This window comes from Mus pahari, chromosome 1 (assembly GCF_900095145.1).
Source record: "Mus pahari chromosome 1, PAHARI_EIJ_v1.1, whole genome shotgun sequence".
NCBI lineage: Eukaryota > Metazoa > Chordata > Mammalia > Rodentia > Muridae > Mus > Mus pahari.
In genome coordinates, this window is record NC_034590.1 from 145,760,983 (window position 1) to 145,781,974 (window position 20,992).

Here is a 20,992-nt window from a genome sequence, read left to right on the forward strand (position 1 = left end):
CTCTCTCTCTCTCTCTCTCTCTCTCTCTCTCTCTCTCTCTCTCTCTCTCTCTCCTCTCTTTTTTTAAAGGCATAGAACTTTTACATCATTCTGTAGAGAAGTGATGCAGAACCCTGGCTATACATTAAAGCTGCATCAGGAGCTGTTGAAATACTAATGGTTAGGTCTCGGCTCACAATTAAGTCAGAATCTCCAAGTGTGGGGCCTGAACATTTGTCAGGCTTTTCATTTGTTTAGGCTTATCATGAAGCATGATGATGATGATGATGATGATGACGTCGAGGACAATGATGGCGATGGTTTCCAGGCAATGTATTTAAGGTTCAAGACTCTCTATTAAAGGCGTGGCAGAGCCATCTAAGCAATGGTAGACAGTGTCTGGCTTTTTGGATCCACCAACAACTCTCCTAAATGGCTAACTTTTTCACCCTGGTACTTCCTTTTTGTTACTAAACATTGTTACTAAAGGTGTGATAGTGTAATAGCTATATCAAAAAAAAAAATCTATGCCATCCCTGGCCATTTTTTTCATCACTTATTTTTAACTAGCTACTACAATTAAAACTTTATGAACTGGCTTTCCAGGTTTACAAGTGGAAACAAACTGCACCCCGACCCAGGATACCAAGTGCAAGTGCAAACCAGACTTCTACTGTGATTCTTCTGGCTGCGAACACTGTGTTCGCTGCGCCTCGTAAGTTTTAGCATTTGACACTAGCTATGCGACGGAACATCCTGCCTTCTGAGTGTAGAGCCACACTGAATGAGCGTTCGGAACTGAGTTCTATTCTCGTCTGTCCTCTTTTTTTTTTCCTCAGTTGGCACCAATCAGCACACAACGCCACTGAGCACTTTTACCAAAGCCATCCTGTTCAAGTGATGTTGTTAGCTGCTTACAGGTGTGATGGGAGACACGTGACACGTCATCAAGGTTTTGGTTCTAGGGCAAAGACAGCCAAAGGGGCGGGGGAACAATCAATGCTTATTGCATGTCAGCTCCTCATGGAGTATGGCACGCATAAGACATTTTGGCTTGGATTGGTGCAAGTTATGCAGGAAATCCTTTTGACTCTGTCTGAAAGGTGGGGGTCTGGTGGAAATTGTTCTTGATAAGTTACTTTTTAAAATAGCTTAATTTTAGCTCTTGTATCTTAAGAATTCAATGTGTTACCAATTTAGTTTATTTTTATCTATCCCCTTCTTTTGTTTATCAGTATTGTGTTACTTTTTAAAACTTTTGATATCAGTAAGACTTTTGTTTCTAGTTTTTAGCTATGGGGGCCCAGCAATATGCATGTGACTGTGGTGCTGAGGAGGGCCAGCAGATGCTGCTATGCCCTGGAGTGGGAGTTACAGAAGGCCATGGGCTGTTAGGGGTGGGTTCTGGGAACTACACCATCTTCTTCATGGGCAGCCAATGCCCCTAACCACTGTGCCATTTCTCCAGCCCCTATGTCTTAAAGTAGATTTAACATTTTCAACCAAACACTCAGTCACACTCCTTAGCTTGTGTGAGTTTTAGATGGCGATCTAGAAATATCTAAAAGGGAGCAAATGCCGGGAATGAGAGGACAGATAAAAGTATGCCTAATCTGTGATGTATGTTGGAAAAATGAGGAAGGAATCTACCCAGACCTTCTGAGTTTCTTCTGCCTTCTCCCCGTAGGTGTGAACATGGAACGCTTGAGCCATGTACAGCAACCAGCAATACCAAATGCAGGGAACAAAGTAATCACTTGTTTTGATGACTACATTCCTTTCCCATTTCCATCCTCACATGTCAGAATAAAAAGATCACTGGTTTATTATTGATTGAGAGAGCAGAGATCTGCCTTATCTAAAACAAACAAACAAAAAAAACCCACTTAATTTCATATAAAATATCCAATATTCACAGGTTCCAGAAATCACCTATGGTTTTTGACCATCCTTGTTTTGCCAGTACTACTTGGTAAGTCCTAAGTTTGTTCAAAATGTAGATTAAAGTGACCTGAGAAGTAGCCACTGTGCCCATTGAGAAAGCCCAGAAAGCCAGGCAGCGCGTTATAATGACGCCCGGTAAACCCGGCCTTCTCTGCGCCTGCCCTCACTCCACAACCTGTTTATTTTATTATTTAAAAAAAAAATCACTCCTTATTTTGTGTCTTTAATTTAAAATGTATGACAACGTGTTTCCTTCAAAGATTACTTAATAATATCAGCAGTTAAGGGAAAGCTGGGTGTCATCAGGGTTATTCTGGAAATGCACCTTGAAGCCCAGCCATGATAAGATACACCAACTTTCAGTGACTCGGAATCTTCTAGTCTCTCCTGTGTTGCTGGAACAAGTAACTGTCTTGTCACCTCAGTTCTTTCAGTGTGAAGGTTTCCTAAGAACGGCATTTGAGTCTGACAGAAATCTCCTTGACCTTTCAGCATTTATATATCTTTATATAAAGTACCAGAAAAGACATCGTGATGATCCTGAATCTAGAATCCCAAGTCACGTGAGTATGCAAATGCAGATCTGATTTCTCAAAACGACAACAACCAATTAGCACTTTCTTTAAAACAAACACGTGTCCTTCCATGCCCATGTTAAAAGAACATTAATAACGAATTAACACACTGAAGCTAATTTATTAGTAAGTTTTTGTGGGGTGCTACACAGAAAGGGTCTGCCGCCTATCGTCATTTGGGTCTAGATGGAACTGGATCTGACCTGTCCATTTCTTTCTCAAATAGACAACCATTCCCCGCTCTCTATTGAGCTGCACAATAAAGCACGGTATTGGAAAAGATAATGGAGCTTGTTAAAGACTTTTACCAGAGTTTAATAAGGGAAGCAGTTGTTTTCTGACCCTTGCTGACCCAGATGAGCGCTCAGAGTCACCAGCAGATTTAATCAACCAGTATTCATATGTTGCCTTTGGCATTTGCAATGGATATTTATCAAGGTTGCTGTCAGTCTACCGGCTGCTTCCAGGGGATGATATTAGACTGAATTATCACAGCACCCATGCACACATGGGTCATCATGAGTGGGGGACATGATTAAGGAGCACAGATTAAGATTAAAGCCATGCATTAAAGTTTATGATTGTTCGTGAATCCCAGGTATAGTTGGGTTGTTTGCATTGTTTTCTCAAAACAGGGGGTTGGGGAGGGGGTGCTTTAGATGTAAGGAAACAGGTTAACTAGTTAGTTTTAAATAGCCTCAACATATTGTTAACTTGGTTGAAAAAGTTGGGCTTCTGAAGGCAAGCTTACAAGAGATACTAGAATGAAATAAATTCTTACAAGGTTTTACATAAATACTGAAAGAAGCAATGGAGGAGCATGGAAGCCTACCAGTGTAAACTGGGCAGGGATGTGTAAAGTTCCCGGTTTCATGGAAATGCCATTGGCCAAAGCACGGGACTTGGATTTCCAACCCCCAGCAAAGGTTTTGCTCTTAAAATCCACCTAATGGCCACAAATGGCTCTTTCTAGCTGGTGGCAACTAATGCTACATTGTATCTAACACAGGAGGGTGTCAAAATTGAATGACTGAAAGAGCTCATCTTAATCACAAAGGCTAATTTAGTGTGTGTGTGTGTGTGTGTGTGTGTGTGTGTGTGTGTTTGTGTGTGTGTGTAGTCATAGTCTCAGGCAATTGTATGATATTTCCTTCTGAATTGACATGCATGTATGTTTTTTTCTGTCTTTGCCTCTGCTCTTTTCTTCCCAGGAAACCATACCAATGAATGTCTCAAGTAAGTCTTTCTATTATTTTATTTCACAGAAGTAGCTTTCTTTATCAGAATAAGCCTAAATTGGAACAGGCTCTAAGATTTTAGAGTGAAATAATGTTTGAATTTCAGTGACACTTTAGGCTTTCCTGTTATTTGAACTGTCAGTTCTATCAAAAACTTAAATTAATAGCAGTCCCAATGTAAAATATACTAAAAAGCAATAAAACAGTAGATTATGAGAGGTTTAAGAAAAACATTTTCACAATCAGTTAGCTGTATCACAGGACCCATTGGAACCCGATCAAATGGAACCATGCACTCTATACATGTTCTCATCTCTGCAACATGTCCAATTCTGTTCTACCCTGTCCCTTGACCTATGACTTGGGCATAGGGATGAACTGACCTTTAAGGTTTGTGGGTTTGGTCATCAAGTCTCTAGGGGGCATTAGAGGTGATTCTTTTTTAAGCTTCTGATTTCATTTCTTTTCTTTCTTTCTTTCTTTTTTAAGAATGAACACATTTTCCATTTAATTAAGAAAAACCTGTCCCAAACATCAGAAGTCTCTATACAATCCTCTGCATATAAAATTAGGTCATTTAAAGTATTTTCCACATTGAAAGTATATAGATAGTTCAGAAATTAAGAGCATTTGATACTCTTGTAGGAGACCTGGATTTGATTCTCAACATCCCCATAGTGTCTCATTACCATTTGTAACTTCAGTTCTAAGGGATGTGACTAATTGTTTTGATTCTATGGGCACCATGCTCTCATATGGCACATGCATACATTCAGACAAAACGCAAGCATGCACACACACACACACACACACACACACACACACCCTACACAGGAAAACATATCTGTAGGGTAGGGGAAGGAAGGGAGAGAGAAAGAGGTGAGGAAGGGAGGGGAGGAAGGAGAGAGGGGGAGAGAACTAAAATAAAAATCCTGTTAACATTGTCCAAATTAATTTAACTGTGAGGTAATAGAAGCAAAAGAACAAGGTTCCATTCCATGGCACAGTGTATTAGTCTGTTCATTTCTGTTTTACAACTCACTTTTATTCCTTATTTAAAATAGAAAACACATGTTCAGTGTACAAACTTCAAAAGATGCACTAGTACAATGTAAAGTGAAATTCCACTTCTTACTATAATTAGTGACTGCTATTTCGTTAGGGGTTATGGGACTGTTTAGATGGTTTATCTGATCCTGATTTAACTTTGATACCTGGCATCTGTCTAGAAAATTGTCCATTTCATCCAGATTTTCCAGTTTAGTTGAATATAGGCTTTTGTAGTAGGATCTGATGATTTTTTGAACTTGTTCAGTTTCTGTTGTTATATCTTCCTTTTCATTTCTGATTTTTGTTCATTTGGATACTGTCTCTGTGCCCTGTGGTTAGTCGGGCTAGGGGTTTATCTATCTATCTTGTTGATTTTCTCAAAGAAGCAGTTCCTGGTTTGGTTGGTTCTTTGAATAGTTTCTTTTATGAATGTGGGTGCCCTTGCATTTGGAGCATAGATGTTGAGAATTGAAAGTTCTTCTTGGTAGATTTTTCCTTTGATGAGTATGAAGTGTCCTTCATTATCCTTTTTAATAATTTCTGGCTGAAAGTTGATTTTATTCTATATTAGAATGGCTACTCCAGCTTGTTTCTTGGGACCATTTGCTTGGACATTTACTCTGAGGTAGTGTCTGTCTTTGGCAGTGAGGTGTGTTTCTTGTATGCAGCAAAATACTGGGTCCTGTTTATATATCCAGTCTGTTAATCTATGTCTTTTTATTGGGGAATTGAGTCCATTGATGTTAAGAGATATTAAAGGAATAGTGACTGTTGCTTCCTGTTATTTTTGATGTTATTTTTTATGTTTGTGTGGCTATCATCTTTTGGATTTGCTTAAAGATTACTTTCTTGCTTTTTCTTGGGTGTAGTTTCCCTCCTGCTGTTGGAGTTTTCCATCTATTATCCTTTGTAGGGCTGGATTTGTGGGAAGATATTGTATAAATTTGGTTATGTCATGGAATATCTTGGTTTCTCCATCTATGGTAATTGTGAGTTTTGTTGGGTATAGTAGCCTGGGCTGGCATTTGTGTTCTAGACAGAAAACCTAGGAAAAGAATAGGAGTCATAGATGCAAGCATCACCAACAGAATACAAGAGATAGAGTAGAGAATCTCAGCTGCAGAAGATACCATAGAAAGCATTGACACTACAGTCAAAGAAAATGCAAAGTACAAAAGCTCCTAACCCCCAAAATGCCCAGGATCTTCTAGCTTTCATACTCTCTGGTGAGAAATCTGGTGTAATTCTGATAGGTCTGCCCTCATATGTTACTTGCCCTTTTTCCCTTACTGCTTTTAATATTCTTTCTTTGTCTTGTGCATTTGGTGTTTTGACTATTACGTGATGGGAGGAATATCTTTTCTGGTCCAACCTAATTGGAGTTCTGTAGGCCTCTTGCATGTTTATGTGCATCTCTTTCTTTAGGTTAGGGAAGTTTTCTTCTATAATTTTGTTGAAGATGTTTACTGGTCCTTTAAGCTGGGAATCTTCACTCTCTACTATACCTATTATCCTTAGGTTTGGTCTTCTCAGTGTGTCCTGGATTCCCTGGATGTTTTGGGTTAGGAGCTTTTTGCATTTAGCATTTTCTTTGACTGTTGTGTCAGTATTTTCTATGGTATCTTCTGCAGCTGAGATTCTCTCTTCTATCTCTTGCATTCTGTTGATGATGTTTGTATCTATGACTCCTATTCTTTTCCTAGGCTTTCTATTTCCAGGGTTATCTCCCTTTGTAATTTCTTTATTGTTTTTATTTCCATTTTTAGTTCCTGGATGGTTTTATTCAAATCCTTCACCTGTTTGGTTGTGTTTTCCTGTAATACTTTAAAGGATGTTTGTGTTTCTTCTTTAAGGGCTTCTAGCTGTTTACCTGTGTTCTCCTGTATTTCTTTAAGGGAGTTATTCTGAAAGTCCTCTATCATCCTCATCATGAGATGTGATTTTTAAATCAGAGTTTTGCTTTTCTGCTGTGTTGGGGTATCTAGGGCTTGCTGTGGTGGGAGAACTTGCTGTGGTGGGAGATTCTGATGATGCCAAGTAACCTTGGTTTTTGTTGCTTATGTTCTTGCCCTTGTCTCTCTCCATCAGGTTATCTCTGGTATTAGCTGGTCTTGCTGTCTCTAACTGTGGCTTATCCCTCCTTCAAGCCTGTGTGTCAGTACTCCTTGGAGACCAGTTCTTTCTGGGAGGAATTTCGATATGGAAAGCTGTGGCACAGAGTCAGTTCTGGGGCACAGACAGAAACCAAAAGGATCCCCAGTTGTTCCTTGGTTCCTGTGTCCTGATGGCTCTGGGAGGGTCCCTCTTGGGCCAAGAATTTGAGCAGAATTGGCAGTCTTACCTGTGCTCACAGGTGTGTCAACACTCCTGGGAGACCAGCTCTTGATGGTATTTGGGTATGGTATTTGGTTATGTGGCACAGGATAAGCTCCTGGAACAGACCAAGCTTCTGATTTCATAAATGAAATTAGAAGATGTAAAGATGCCATGTATCACATCTGGCTCAGAGAATAAACTATAGAGGCTTCAGCAAGTTTGGGAGGACAACTCAAGCTTACCCTAGGGGACTCACCTAGGGCAGATGTGAACCCAGCTTCTGTAATGGGAATTTCTCTTAGACAGACATTTTCAGAAACCATTTTCTGTTTTTCAGATCTTAGCTTGAGTAAATACATCCCAAGGATTGCCGAAGAAATGAAAATCCATGAAGTTAGAAAATTTGCTCGAGAAAATAAGATCAAGGAAAGCAGGATAGATGAGATCAAGCATGACAGCATCCATGACACAGCTGAGCAGAAAATCCAACTGCTCCAATGCTGGTACCAATCTCACGGGAAGAGTGGTGCATATCAAGATTTAATCAAGGGTCTCAAAAAAGCCAAATGTCGCAAAGTTGTAGATAAATTTCAGGCCATGGTCCAGAAGGACCTTGAAAACTCAACCTCAGACATCGGAAATGAAAATGAAGGACAACTTCTGGAGTGAAAACTACCTCAGTTCCAGCCATGAAGGGAGGAGAGAGCCTGCCACCCATGATGGACACAACATGAATGCCAACTGGACATGATGGACACTGGCAACTCCTGGTGTATTCTCTTTGCCAGCAAATGGCAGTTGATACTCAGTGAGGGTAAAATGACCAGCAGGTTCCAGGAACTGCTTCTGTTATTCTCTGCAGGTGCTGAGATGAACCATTTTCTCTGTCTACTGCTATTTTTACATTCAAACGTCTATGAAATTTGTATTAAATGTGAACTGGAATCTGCAGTGTTTGTATTTATATTCATATACTTTGAACTGAGGAGAAGTATAAACTGAAACAAATACTCGCAGTTACTTGAAGACCTTCCATTGATGGACAGTTCTTCTCCTCTATATATGGAAATGTATAATAGAAGAAATATTTTTTTAATTAAAGTATCTGTTTTTGCATTTCCATTGCTCTGTTGTCTCGCTTGTTATTTCATGTTTCTTTACTCTAGATGATGACTTAAATGTTACCTGTGCAATGAATCCTAAAACTTGATTTGACCTCTTAGGAGGAAATTCCTTTGCAAAGCCTTTTTATAGTTCAATGGTTCATTCCATGGCTGTTACTGTCAAGAATACTTTTGCTTGGCAGATGTCTGATATTCTTGAGGAATCTGACTACCGTGGTCTCAAAAGTGCATTGAAGCAGAAATGCTTGGCTTGGGGATTTGCCTACAGTTTTCTCTGAGGGATGACTGTTTTGTCTGTCCTGCCCAGCTTTCTAGTTGGACAGAGCAGAAGGACAAACCCAGTAGAGTTCAACAATGAAAACCCCATGTTTTAAGGTGAAATGAAGCAAGAGAACATCCTGTACCTTCTTTAATGAGTTTGAACTTGAACCAAGGACTTTGAGTGCCTTTGAAAAGCCTTTGTACTTGAGGATATGAGTCTTTTCCCCTTGGCTTCACGCAGAAGCTCCAGGAACGACTGCTCCCACATCAATAACCCTGGCTGTGATCTGGACTTAAAGTGACTTTTTGCTCTAAAGTGACTTTGTTTCAGTGATTGCATCTTGTTTGTGGTGCACATCATGAGCAGAAATACACTCAAATGTCACTTATGAGCTGCAGAGAAAAAGACTATGTACAAAAGGAAGTCAGAGAACCCCATGTACCTTGCATACGTAAACATCTAAGCATTCTTCATTAGCAACTACAGAGTCCTCTGGTATTTGACCAGGCCTTTGCAGTACTACATTGTTAATTTCCATATAGTGATCTAGATATGGCATACAGCACAACATTATCTGCAATTATTTCCTGTGCTCTCATCTAAATGGAAGTTTATCTGCATTAGAATTTTATACCGGGGCTGGAAGGTAACTCAGTAGTAGGACCGCCTTCTTAGCACCCTTAAGGCCCTTGGATCAATCCTTACTACCCAGGTAAATAAGGAGAGAGAGAGAGAGAGAGAGAGAGAGAGAGAGAGAGAGAGAGAGAGAGAGAGGCAGGCAGGGGCAGGCAGGCAGATAATCAGAAATGGAAAGGAGGAAGTCTACACAATGCAAGGTATTTGTAGTTTCTCCCTAGCTTTTAGAACCATCAGTCCACTGTATTCTTGTGTTTATTGTTGATGATATGCCCACTTCTGGTCTAAATATTCCTTTCTAGGTAATTCCTCTTTTTTTCCTCTAATAGATTCTAAAGCTTCCATTACCACACTTCCTTGGTGTTCTGCAATTTAACTTAAAAGAGTTCCAATGTGGATTTATTAATCTCTTTCTCCTCCCCCATCTCCCCTCCCTCTTCTCCCCTTTCTGCTTCTTTCCCCATCTTTCATTATCCCTGTTTTCTTGAGATCTTTCTCTAGACTGGCCTGAAATTTGTAGTAATCCTCCTGCCCAACCCTCCTAATTGTTGGGATTATAGTAGACTTATTTTTAACTCATTTGCTAAGCAGTATGTCTTTTATATTTTTCTTTTATCCTTTGAGATTATAATTATACCATCTCCCTTTCACTTTCCTCTCTCTAACACCCTCATTTTCCTCTCTTTCAAACTTATGTCCTTGTTTTTCATTAATGATGCTACATGTGTATATGTATATGTATATATGAGTATACACACACACACATACACACATACACACACACACACATATGCATTTACCATGTCCTTGCTGTTGAAAACTTCGATCTTTTCTCTTTGAATATGCTCCTGCATGAGTCTCTCATTTTTTCCTTCCAAAGTAGAGCATCAACTCCGGAAGCTTCTTGAACTTCTCTTTAGTCTCTTAATATTTTGAAACTACAGTTTTATATGAAGATTGTATTTAGGAGATGCCTCATTATTCTCCTAAAATTAACCATTTCCATTTTTATCGTTTTGTCCACTGTTCTTGATATTTTTAATTATCTGTAAATGCTCACTTATACATACTTTGTCATACTTTGTTTCTGCTTCCTTTTCATGGATATTTTAAGGTTATGTGGAACGTTTTGTCTATCAGTTTCCTTTCTTGTTGTAAACAAGTATCTGGCAAGAAGCAACCAAAGGAAGAAGGCTGGCTTGTGCTTTGAATGTCCAGTCAGTCCATCATGACAAGGAGGCCAGGGCTGGGGGACCATGGCAGCTGGTCAAGCTGTGTCTGCAGTCAGGATGGAGAGAGCTCAGAGGACTGGTGCTCCACTAGCCTCCTCCATTTCCATTTTATTCACACTCAAATCCTGGTCCATGGGATGGGATGGTGTGCAGAGTCTCAGTGTGGGTCTTCCCTCTTCTATTAAGCCTATCTGGAACATACCCACAGGCCTACCCAGAGGTGAGTCTCTTAGGTGATTTTAAATCCAGCCAAGGCTACAATCACAATCTTATTCCATCATTGCTACTTTAAGGAGTCTACAGCTCTCCGTGAGTCCTTCCTTAAAGTACTTTTAAAATTATATTGTACTTGTGATCTCATGCTGCCAATCATAAACTCACTATCCTCACATGACTCCCCAAAATTTATGCATGTGCACTGTATACACATTTGTGTGCAGGTGTATATATGTCTATGTGCACATACTGGGATGCCATAGGACAAGAGGTATCCTGATTTAGCATCCTCCACCTTATTCTGTTGAGACAGACTCTTACTGAACCTGGACCTAGACTGGCAGCCAGCCTGCCATCTCTGCCCACTTCCCATTACCAAGCTTACAGATACATACGTGCCATGGCCACCTTTCTGGGGACTTGTACTAAGGTTACCCATTGAGCCACATCTCTAGCCATACTCGTGTGACCTTCTTGATGGTATTTTTGAACTTGAATTGTAGATCTCCTGAATGACAAGTCTTGTATTTATGTGTACCAACCTCATGCATAGCGGATTTATGGGCCCATTTACCAACTCCTCCAGAGACAGCTCTTCTGAGCCAGGATTTCTTAGTATCTTGGGACTTATATCTTTCAATAATTTCAGGGTTCACATAGATTTGTGCACCAGAAGGAATTAGTTTGGCTCCCATATTGGTCCAACTTTCTTATGCCATGCAGTGTTTAGCTGGAACTTAGTTTAAACTGTCTTTTGGCACCAACTCTGATAGTTTGTTAGCAACGGGATTTTATTAAGGCTTTAACTCTGTCATAGCTCTGGCTTGTCCTGTCTCCAGTGATCTGAGAACAGGTCACACAAACAGAAAGCTGTGTGAGGCCATGTGTCACACTTATTAGCTAGCAAACATTTTCATTGGCTTAAATGCTTACTTAGACCTCTTAGCTTGGATGAATACCTTGGTTCTAGGCAGAAAGAAGGTAATAAACTGTAGTGAGCTGATTTGCTGTGTTATATAAAGCACTGATCCTATGAAGTAGATCTGTTGGGGTGTGACACACCCCTTCCAGATACCCTCCAGTGGAAGGCTCCAAAGATGGAAACACATTGAAAGAGGCTATGCTGTCACCTGAAGCACCTTGGAGATCTGTGATGTAGACGTTATGTATATTTATAGGCTTTGGGGACAGAAGGGTTTTCCTTCAGGTATAACCAACTTTGTATTTTAAAGTAGAAACTGGGAGAAGGCAAGGGCAGGAAACTGGGATAGGGCAAGGGCAGGTAGCTCAGAGTGTAAAGCATTTGGTGCACATGTGGTCCAGCCTGAATTTGCATCCCCAGCCCTAAAGGAAACCAGTCACTGTGATGGTGGCACATCCTTGTAACCCCAGTGTTGGAAAGCAGAGACAGGTAATACCAGATGCTCCTGACCAGTTAGTCTACCAGAACCGTGGGAGTGAGAGACATTCTCAAGCCAAAGCGGTGGAAAGCGATAGAGGGGGCATCCTAAGTGAGAATGCCTACATGTGCATGTGCACCCGCGAATGCACACTCACCACAGACACAATACTTAAATACGTTAGAAGGGAAGATGTTAGTTAACCAAGTGACCGCAAGGAGACATGCTGTGTGTGTGTGTGTGTGTGTGTGTGTGTGTGTGTGTGTGTGTGTGTGTGTGTATGTATATGATGTTTTTAGCTTTTATATCACCTGTTTACTTTCTAGTCAGAAAGACAAGATCTCTATTCCAGACACAGTCACCATCAGTAAAATCATGGTCCATCTCTAACTTTGTTTCTAATATAATAGTGCTTTAGGGGGGATTATTACTTTTTAGTGAGAGGAGACATGTCCTTGACACTTTGATCTTCATTGGAAGATGCCTCCAGTTACAAGCCCAGAATCACACAAGAGGACCCAAATGGTCCTACTCCCCAATAAATAAAGGGAGAAAAATAAGAAACACTCGACTGTTGGTTACTATCACATGACTTTAATGACCTTACCGTCCTTGTTCTTGATGAGTAAATTCATGTAATATAGGATTAAAAATGTCTCAGCTATAAACTAAAAGGCCCAAGGATCTGTCAATAAAATATAACGGGCTCCAAACAAATTGGGAGAAAAGTGGTGCTGTGGTTCCACATAGCCACAAGATGGCACTGTTTCTCTAGCACTGACTCAGACCCTGGTTGAAAGTTTAATTCTCATATTCAACTTGTCAACAAAAGAACAAAACAAAACAGATATTACAAGAGTTTTATCTAGAATAAGGGAACGTCTGGTTCTAAGTCAACCCCTTTTTATGACCTAGCTGTATAATTTTATATTCAACCTCTTGGATGTTCGTTATCCATATCTGTAAATTAAAGTCACAGTCCATCAGTCGTTCCTATAACTGTGATGCACAGGAATGAGACACCCATGTAAGGACGTGATAAATTGTAATAGACTATGACATTGGTTCTTAAGCTTGGTGTTCATAGAAACCACCCGAGGATGTTTGGAAATGTGTTCTGCGGATGATGTGGCTTGGGGGGAGTGGGGGGCACTTGTCTCACACTCATGAGTCCCTGGGTTTGATGAACAGCACTCTAAAATTCATATCCCCAGGTCCAGACATGCTTCAGTAGGCTTGAGACTGGAAATATTCATGTGCTGCATAATTAATCAGCAATTATGAAAACGTATAAAGCCTCGGGTCACAGCCTGAGAGGCTTCAGTACGCCAACACCCATGGAAAGAAATACTTCCAACTCAGAGATTAGTTCACTATTTAACTATAAGTTGAACAAGCACTCTACCATTTTTAGACTAACTAAAGGTATGTGTATATTATATCATAATACAAATATATCAAGTGAAGTTAATAGAGTGGACTTGAGAAGGAAGTGTTTGCCGGGTGACAGTCAGATAACAGGACCAGGTGCAGAACATCTGGAAGTCAGCTGATAGACAGGTATGCTCATGTTGTAGGACCTAGACAGAGTTGATGGAATCCCACAGTGCTCTCCTTGTGACCCTGATGCACTCTTATTTATCTATAAACAAGTGACTTGGTGTCTCCTATTAAAGGCTGGAGCAAGCTCTACTGTACTGAAAGAGAGTGAGAAAATTTAGCAACAAAGTTCCATGAACCTCTTAGAATTCTTTGTCATACAACTGCCAAGGTTTGTTGGCTAGAGCCAATGGAATTTTTCTAATCTCTTCTCTTCTCCGTCTCCAACGGGTCTCAGTCTGGTTTCCAGAAAACATGGTGGGAAAGATTTAAGGTCTAGCTCTAGGCCAGAGGCCAGTGTGTTATCCTTAGAACCTGGATGTGCATGCTCAAATTCCGTCTTAGGTATCAAGAGTGCACAACAATAAAGTCTTTACAAATTGCTGTCAAACTGGCTTCATTTGGAAATATATTCAACACTGATCAAGAAAGCAAGCAGTTTATGTTGCACTATTAGGATTCTTAGTCTTTCTTCAACTACCTATCAAATAGTTCTTACTTCTTACAGCTAGGCACTGCTCTAGTACAACATGCTAATAAAATACAAAAAGACCGCCAATGTGGAGCTGGATCTCTCACAATAGGATGGACAAGAATTTGTGTAATGATTGTGCAGAATACTACACTATAAGATTATAAATGCTCTGGTCAGTAGATTAGGATAGGGAGAATTGGGGCAAAGGTGGGGAGAGAAGAAAAGCAAGGTGTGTTACTATATAGAGAGTGGTCAGGAGAGGCCTCAGTGAGATGGAGCAAAGATTTGCAGCAGGGTGTCCCAAATCTGAGGGAGGACTGGAGCAAATGCCAGGACAAGCCAAACACATGTGAGGGACAGCAATGGGGTCAGTATGGCTGCAGTATACAAAAGGAGAAGTGTGACGAAGACAAGGTAAGAGAGGTGACAGCGTCCAGATGCCTGGAGCTGGTCGTGTTGGGGGACAAAGACCTTGCCAACGCATCTTCCTATTTCAACAATTAATGCAGAGATAAACCTCATGGACCAGCTACTTCTATTGTGTAGCTTTATTATTTAAACAAAATTCATGGGACTGGGGAAGATACAACTAAGTTGCGGGTCTTCAGGAAATGAACATTCCTTTGGGAAATGAGAGGTTATGAGAAATGGTTCCCGATGCGATTCAGGACCTAAGGGCGGGTTGGAGGGTGTGCAGAGAGTGCTGCTAGAATCAGCAGGCCTCTGAAGAAGCTGCTGAGAGAGTCCCGCTGCAGCACTTTCTCCCTTTCTGCTGAATTCTGGGCCAGGGCGCACTCTGCCCTGGTACTTCTCCATCCTCTCCCATGGCTTAGCACTTGACTGACCGACGCATCACACCTTACTCATTCCTTCAGGAGAAAGGGCTTTCTCAAGAACTTGGAAATCGGAAAGTCCCTTTTTTCCCTTTTGTTTTCAATCTAGGCGAAAATCACATAACATAAAAACCAACTATCATAAAGTATACAATTCGGTGGTATTTAGTATTTCACAACATTGTGCAACATTTTTTTACTTCCATCTGGTTCCAAAAACTTTTATTGCTTTGAAGGAAAGTTGGTGTGTACTAAGTAGTTTCACCCACTGTCCCTTAGCCCCAAACCCCATCCAGAATCATCAATAAGAAGATTTATGTCTCTATATCTATATCCTTTCATGGGTATTTTGTTCCCTATTCTAAGCAGGAATGAAGTATCCACACAATGGACTTCAGAGACAAAATTTAGAGCTAAGATGAAAGGATGGACTATCCAGAGACTACCCCAGCTGCGGATCCATCCCTTCATCAGCCACCAAACCCAGATACTATTGCACATGCCAGCAAGATTCTGCTGAAGGGACCCTGATATAGAGGCCTCTTGTGAGGCTATGCCAGTGCCTGACAAACACAGAAGTGGATGCTCACAGTCATCTATTGGATGGAACACAGGGCCCCCAGTGGAGGAGCTAGAGAAAGTACCCAAGAGGTTGAAGGGGGCTGCAACCCTATAGGTGGAACAACAATATGAACTAATCAGTACCCCCTGAGCTCGTGTCTCTAGCTGCATATGTAGCAGAAGATGGCCTGCCTAGTCAGCCATCATTGGGAAGAGAGGCCCCTTGGTCTTGCAAACTTTGTATGACCCAGCACAGGGGAATGCCAGGGCCAAGAAGTGGGAGTGGGTGTGTAGGGGAGCAGGGGTGGGGGGAGGGTATAGGGAATTTTCGGGATAGCATTTGAAATGTAAATAAAGAAAATATCTAATAAAAATAAAAATAAAAAAAAGATTTCTGTCTTTAGGTTTAACTATTTATCAAAGCATAATCATGCATAGCACAGCCTTATATGTGGTGCATCTTTCAAGAGAGAGCATTTCTTAGCAGTAAAAATGCTCAAATGAAGACTGCAGAGTTTAGTTGCTCCACAGTCATGCAGTCACATCCAGTTCTATCGTGTGCTAGCCAAGTCAAAGAGCTCAGATCTCCTCAACTTTACCAAGTGACATGATAGAAATCAAATGCTCCTTATGCAACTCAAATGTGTGTATGTGTGCATGTCAAGTGCAAGTATGTCACATGCTTGTGTGTGTGTGTGTGTGTGTGTGTGTGTGTGTGTGTGTAGGGGTGTAATAAGAGCCCTTCTGATTCCCAGGGTGTCTAATCATGTTTGGACAATTCAGAAAGATATGTGACATTGGAGATGGCACAGATCCATCATCTCATAGCTGCCATAACTTACTTTTTTGCCCCATCAAAACCACCACAGGCTAGAATGAGGCAGTTCACTGTGCTCAGATTCCCAGGGCATTCCTAATGGAGAGTGCAGATGTGGTCTTGTTATTCAGTTTATGGTATAACACAAGCAAAAATGAAGACAAACAACAACAACAAAAACCTTTTCCTTGCTAAGTAACCATTCTGATACATCACATCCATGGGTCCCTTGGCATTGGGAATTCAGAGACAGCAATCTGGGACATATGACGTAAGTGGAAGGCCATCTATGGAGTTTTGTGACAATCTTGTTTCTCTGCATGTTTTTAAGACCCACCTAACTGTATCATATCAGTACTTCTTTTCTTTTACTGGGCAAATACTATCCCACTGGTAGCAGAGGTTGGGATGAGGATGGAAGGTCTGTCTCCTTGGTAACGGATGAATGAAGACTTAGAGGAGGTAATGGTGACAGTGTTCTAGATAGACCCAGTGCAGGATCTGTTGAACTGTGTATTTTAATCGGGTGTAATGAAGACGTTTCCCAGCTTCTTGATCTCATTCTTCTCTCACCCAGGAATGGCTAGTCAAGTCGAGTTAAGCTTTATTTATTTATTTGTTTGTTTGTTTACTTATTTACTTACTTACTTACTTAGTCTCCCCATCTCAAACTTAGGCTTAGTGAGTCATGAGTGGGCTCTCTCCATGCCCTCACTAATACTCTGCAGCCAAATTGAAACGCAGAATGAGAGAACAAAACTGGGTAGACTCGTTTTGGGTTTTAATGCATTTCTAACAGCTCTGTCAACTCCCTCACCTGATTTTGTGTCATCCCTCCAGACACATCTCTCACCTCTAAGCCATGAGTAACAACATGGACTCTTGTAGTGAAATGCACATGTGTATGTATGCACATGTGGACCAGCCATGGACAAAGACAAAGGCTGACAGCAGATCAAGTATTGCTTCCAGAACATTCCAAAGCACAGAAATGCTGTCCATTCCTCATTATCCGGTAGGTGAGTGTATTTTACATAATTTTTTGAAATTTAATTTTTCATTAATTTCATGATTACTTCCATCTTCATTTCATTTTAAAAGTAACTTACTTATCAAACTTCCTGATAGTAGCTCCTATATTCAATCAAAATAAATGTTTCAGAAAAAGTACAATTTTATCTTACTGATTTTCATAATCTCTGTGGCTATAATTTTGATTTCAGTTGTGTTAAGCTGTCTTCCTTGACATTGTAGCTAATGCGTAAGCACTAGACGTGGAGTTTCCTGTGCTGTTTTGAATGAGATTGGTCTCAATAGGTTTATTTGTCTTAGTTTTGGTCTCCAGTTGATAGAGTTGTTTGGAAAGTCTTAGAAGGTATGGCCCTGTTAAGGAAGTTATATAATATCATGGGGATGGACTTTGAGATTTCCAAAGCCTACCTCATTCCCAGTTAGCCTGTTTCTTTCTGCCTCGTAGTTGTCTCAGCATGGAAGATCTCAACTACTGCTCCATGTCATCATTGCCTAGTTTCCTGATTCCACCATGACAGTCATGAACCTTGTTTCTAAAAATGTAGACCCAATAAATTCTCTTTTCTCAAAAAAAAAAAAAAGTCTTCCTTGAACTTCCCTCCTTACATCTTCCTCATGTGATTTTTGTCTAAGGGGAAGCGGGCAATACCAAGAAGTGGCCAGAAATCACATACTGAGAGAAAAAGAACTATATACATATATTCATACATATATGTGGGTATATATTTCATATATATGGTGTATGTATGCATATGTATATATGTATGTATGTATATATGTAGGTACATCTTTTGTGTGCATGTATTTGTGTATGTGTGTGTGTCTACATAGTTCTTAGAAGGAGAAAGGGAACATAAAGATGCAAGAATCATCAAGTATTATCTTAAATGTGTGGATTCACAAAGAGGAGAGTATTTGTACATAGTCCAAATTGTTCTTTACAGGAAATAATCTGATACTCTGTGATGACTGACTTCGGAGACTGAAAGGATGCTTGGCAGACGGATGCTAAGCACCTTGTCCATCAGCCACTAGGATTCAAGGCAGACCCAGAGCAGTCTCTTCAGAAGTGACAAAACCTTTGAAGATACAGGTAACAACTGCAGTGGTATGTAAATTGACATCAAGTAATCACTGAAATGTATTTCTCAAATGACGTCTTCTCTTTGAAGGTTTTCATTCATTCATTTAACCAATCCAAAGACTCTTTTCTATCCCTAGAAACTCTGTGTCTATTCAGCCTAGCTAGAGAAGGTAATGACAGAAAAGAGGTATCTAGTCTTTCTTGGTAAACCAGAGAGGGTTAATCACAACGCGAAGAAATCCCCTGTGCATCTTCCTGGCACTCTGACACAGAAAGCCTTCTCCTCCCAGTGAAAAGCCTTCTCCTCCCAGTGACTGTTTACTGCTCTCGTTCCCCAGGAGAGAAGGAACATCTTGAGCCTCACTGCCTCCCCCACCTGAATGTTAAGAAGCTCAATCTTGTGAGGACCTAGGCTATGTGGACCACAGCTGCTCTGATCGAAGAGAATAATCATGTCTAACAGAAGGGAAACAGCCACTTAACACCATCCATCAGTCTCTCAGTAGATGCTGGCTGCCACGTACATTTTGCACAAATCCCTTACCAACAGGGATAAAGTTGATGACTTTTTACACTCTCCGTACCTAGCCTGAGTAAGTTGGTTGTTCATTGTTGTCTAATGAGATTCTCCTTAAATTTAGCAATTTGAAATAACAAATGGGTTCTCTTACACAATGAGGGTCCAGAACCTCAGAGCTACTTAAGGAGATGATGGTCTCCCATAGATTGTAATATAGATATTGGTCAGTGCTACAAACCTATGTGGAAGCTCATGTGTGTGTTTGTGTGTGTGTGTGTGTGTGTGTGTGTGTGTGTGTGTGTGTGTAAAAGCTTCAGTTACTCAGATTAGTGAAAACGTTCAGATCCATTCTCTATGAGAATTTCTGCTGGGCTTCCTGAATGCCTGCACAGCATGGCAGATATCTTTCCTCAGATTAAGTAACCCAAGGGAGGAGGAGAAGTAATGGAGTCACAATTTATAGCCTTTTTGCAACCTATATGGAACTACATTATCCCTTTGCCAAGTTCAACTGAGCATACAATGACTTTGCTACAATGTGTCGAGGAAGTCATGAGAGGATGAATATCAATAGGCAGGAATCACTGGTGGGGCTCAGCGGGGCCTGAACTCAGTCATATATTAACAAACAGTATTGCCAAATAAATGACCAGATGAGTGAATGAAAGTCTAAGCTGTCTGCTACAGGACAGAAATTCCATGCTGATTTTCAATTGTATCATTAGGTATCATAATGGGACTATATCCTGAAAGGTTCTTTGGGACAGGGCACAGAAATCACTGTCAGAGAGTTAAGTATAATAAAACTAAAGTATAGTTAAGAATGCTAGTCAATTGATAGGAAAAAGATTAAAAGTCTTTTCCCACAATCACCTGAGGTCCAATATGCCACTTAAATACTTTACACTTTGGACTACTAGGTTGGATGCTTTGAAATAAATTTTGTTTTCTAAATGACTAAAAAATCATAGAAGCCAACAGTCGTTTTGTCTGAACAGGAACTCTTTCACTTGTATCATGTAGTTTCTGATTTTAATTCGTGAAAAAATATGAAGATATGTAAGAGGTTTGTAAGATATGAAAAGATATGTAATTAGGTTTTCTGAAATCTTAAATTTTATGGTAGGAATCATGTTCTTAAAATAGCCTCCAAGATGAAAACAAATATTTCAGCTTCATAAACAGTTTTCAAGGAGGTCAGCATGGACTGATAGGAGAACCCTAGGTCCTAGAGCTGAGACTTAGATGTGGTTCGTCTTCAATGCTGCGCTTTCCCTCCCCCCCCCCCCCATATCATGATGTCGGTACTTGGTGCCTTTAGGAGACAATTAACTCACCTACAGGAGTTAGTGCTTCTCTGAGTTGGTTCGCTGAAGGCTGAGAGTGGGTCGTTGTCACACATGTCTGGTTTCTTTGGTGTTCTCTCTCTCTTGCTTTTGCTTTGCACCACCCGAGAGTCTGCCATGTCGTGAAGCAGCACACTCCTTCACCAGGAACTAGCGCCATGCTCTTTGGACTTTCTAGCTGCTGGATGCAAAGCTAGGACATGCTTTCTCACGAAAAGCCTGTTAAGATGTTAAGCATCCTGTGATAACAACACAAGACAGACTACAATAGGGGGCAAACAAATTTCTATGTAAATCCTAGCTTCAACACTTACTAGCCATCTAGCCTTGATCAACATTCATAAAATCTCTGAGGTTTGATCTCTTCAAAGGTAAAACGGCCTCTAATGTGGTATTTAGAGGAATGACAGACAAGGAAGGGCTGTTCACTGTACCAAAAGTTCTGCGTTGCCTTAATTGTTCTTCCTGAGTGTCCAAGGTATGTGTCCTGGGTATACTGGGTCTTTAGCCTGATCACGTGCAGTGAGAGCTGATAATTCCGGTCTCTTGGTTTCAATAAAGTCCCACTCAGCAAGGTTTGAGGTTAAGTATCTTTAGATGCCACTGAAGGGACTGGACTGAATCATGCAGAAGTATGCCAGCCTCATCTTGTGTGGGAAAGTGTGATCAGGAAATAGCCCGTGGGGAGGAATTTCAGTGGGTAAGTCCTCCCTTCTCTTTCTATAAAGGGTAGTCTCACCTTGCCACCCACAT

At 40.7% G+C, this 20,992-nt stretch overlaps 1 protein-coding gene across 1 annotated transcript in view; it reads left to right on the top strand.

Annotated features, from left to right (window-relative positions):
* The window catches only part of Fas (Fas cell surface death receptor), a 30,940-nt gene extending 22,790 nt beyond the window's left edge, over positions 1–8,150 (top strand). Inside the window, exons 4-10 of the mRNA XM_029536417.1 lie at positions 238–299; positions 586–694; positions 1,667–1,728; positions 1,898–1,951; positions 2,416–2,486; positions 3,710–3,734; positions 7,440–8,150. Coding sequence (XP_029392277.1) covers positions 238–299; positions 586–694; positions 1,667–1,728; positions 1,898–1,951; positions 2,416–2,486; positions 3,710–3,734; positions 7,440–7,771 — 715 coding nt within the window. The 3' untranslated portion in view covers positions 7,772–8,150. The remainder of the gene's footprint in view (positions 1–237; positions 300–585; positions 695–1,666; positions 1,729–1,897; positions 1,952–2,415; positions 2,487–3,709; positions 3,735–7,439) is intronic.
* Positions 8,151–20,992: the final 12,842 nt, after the last annotated feature.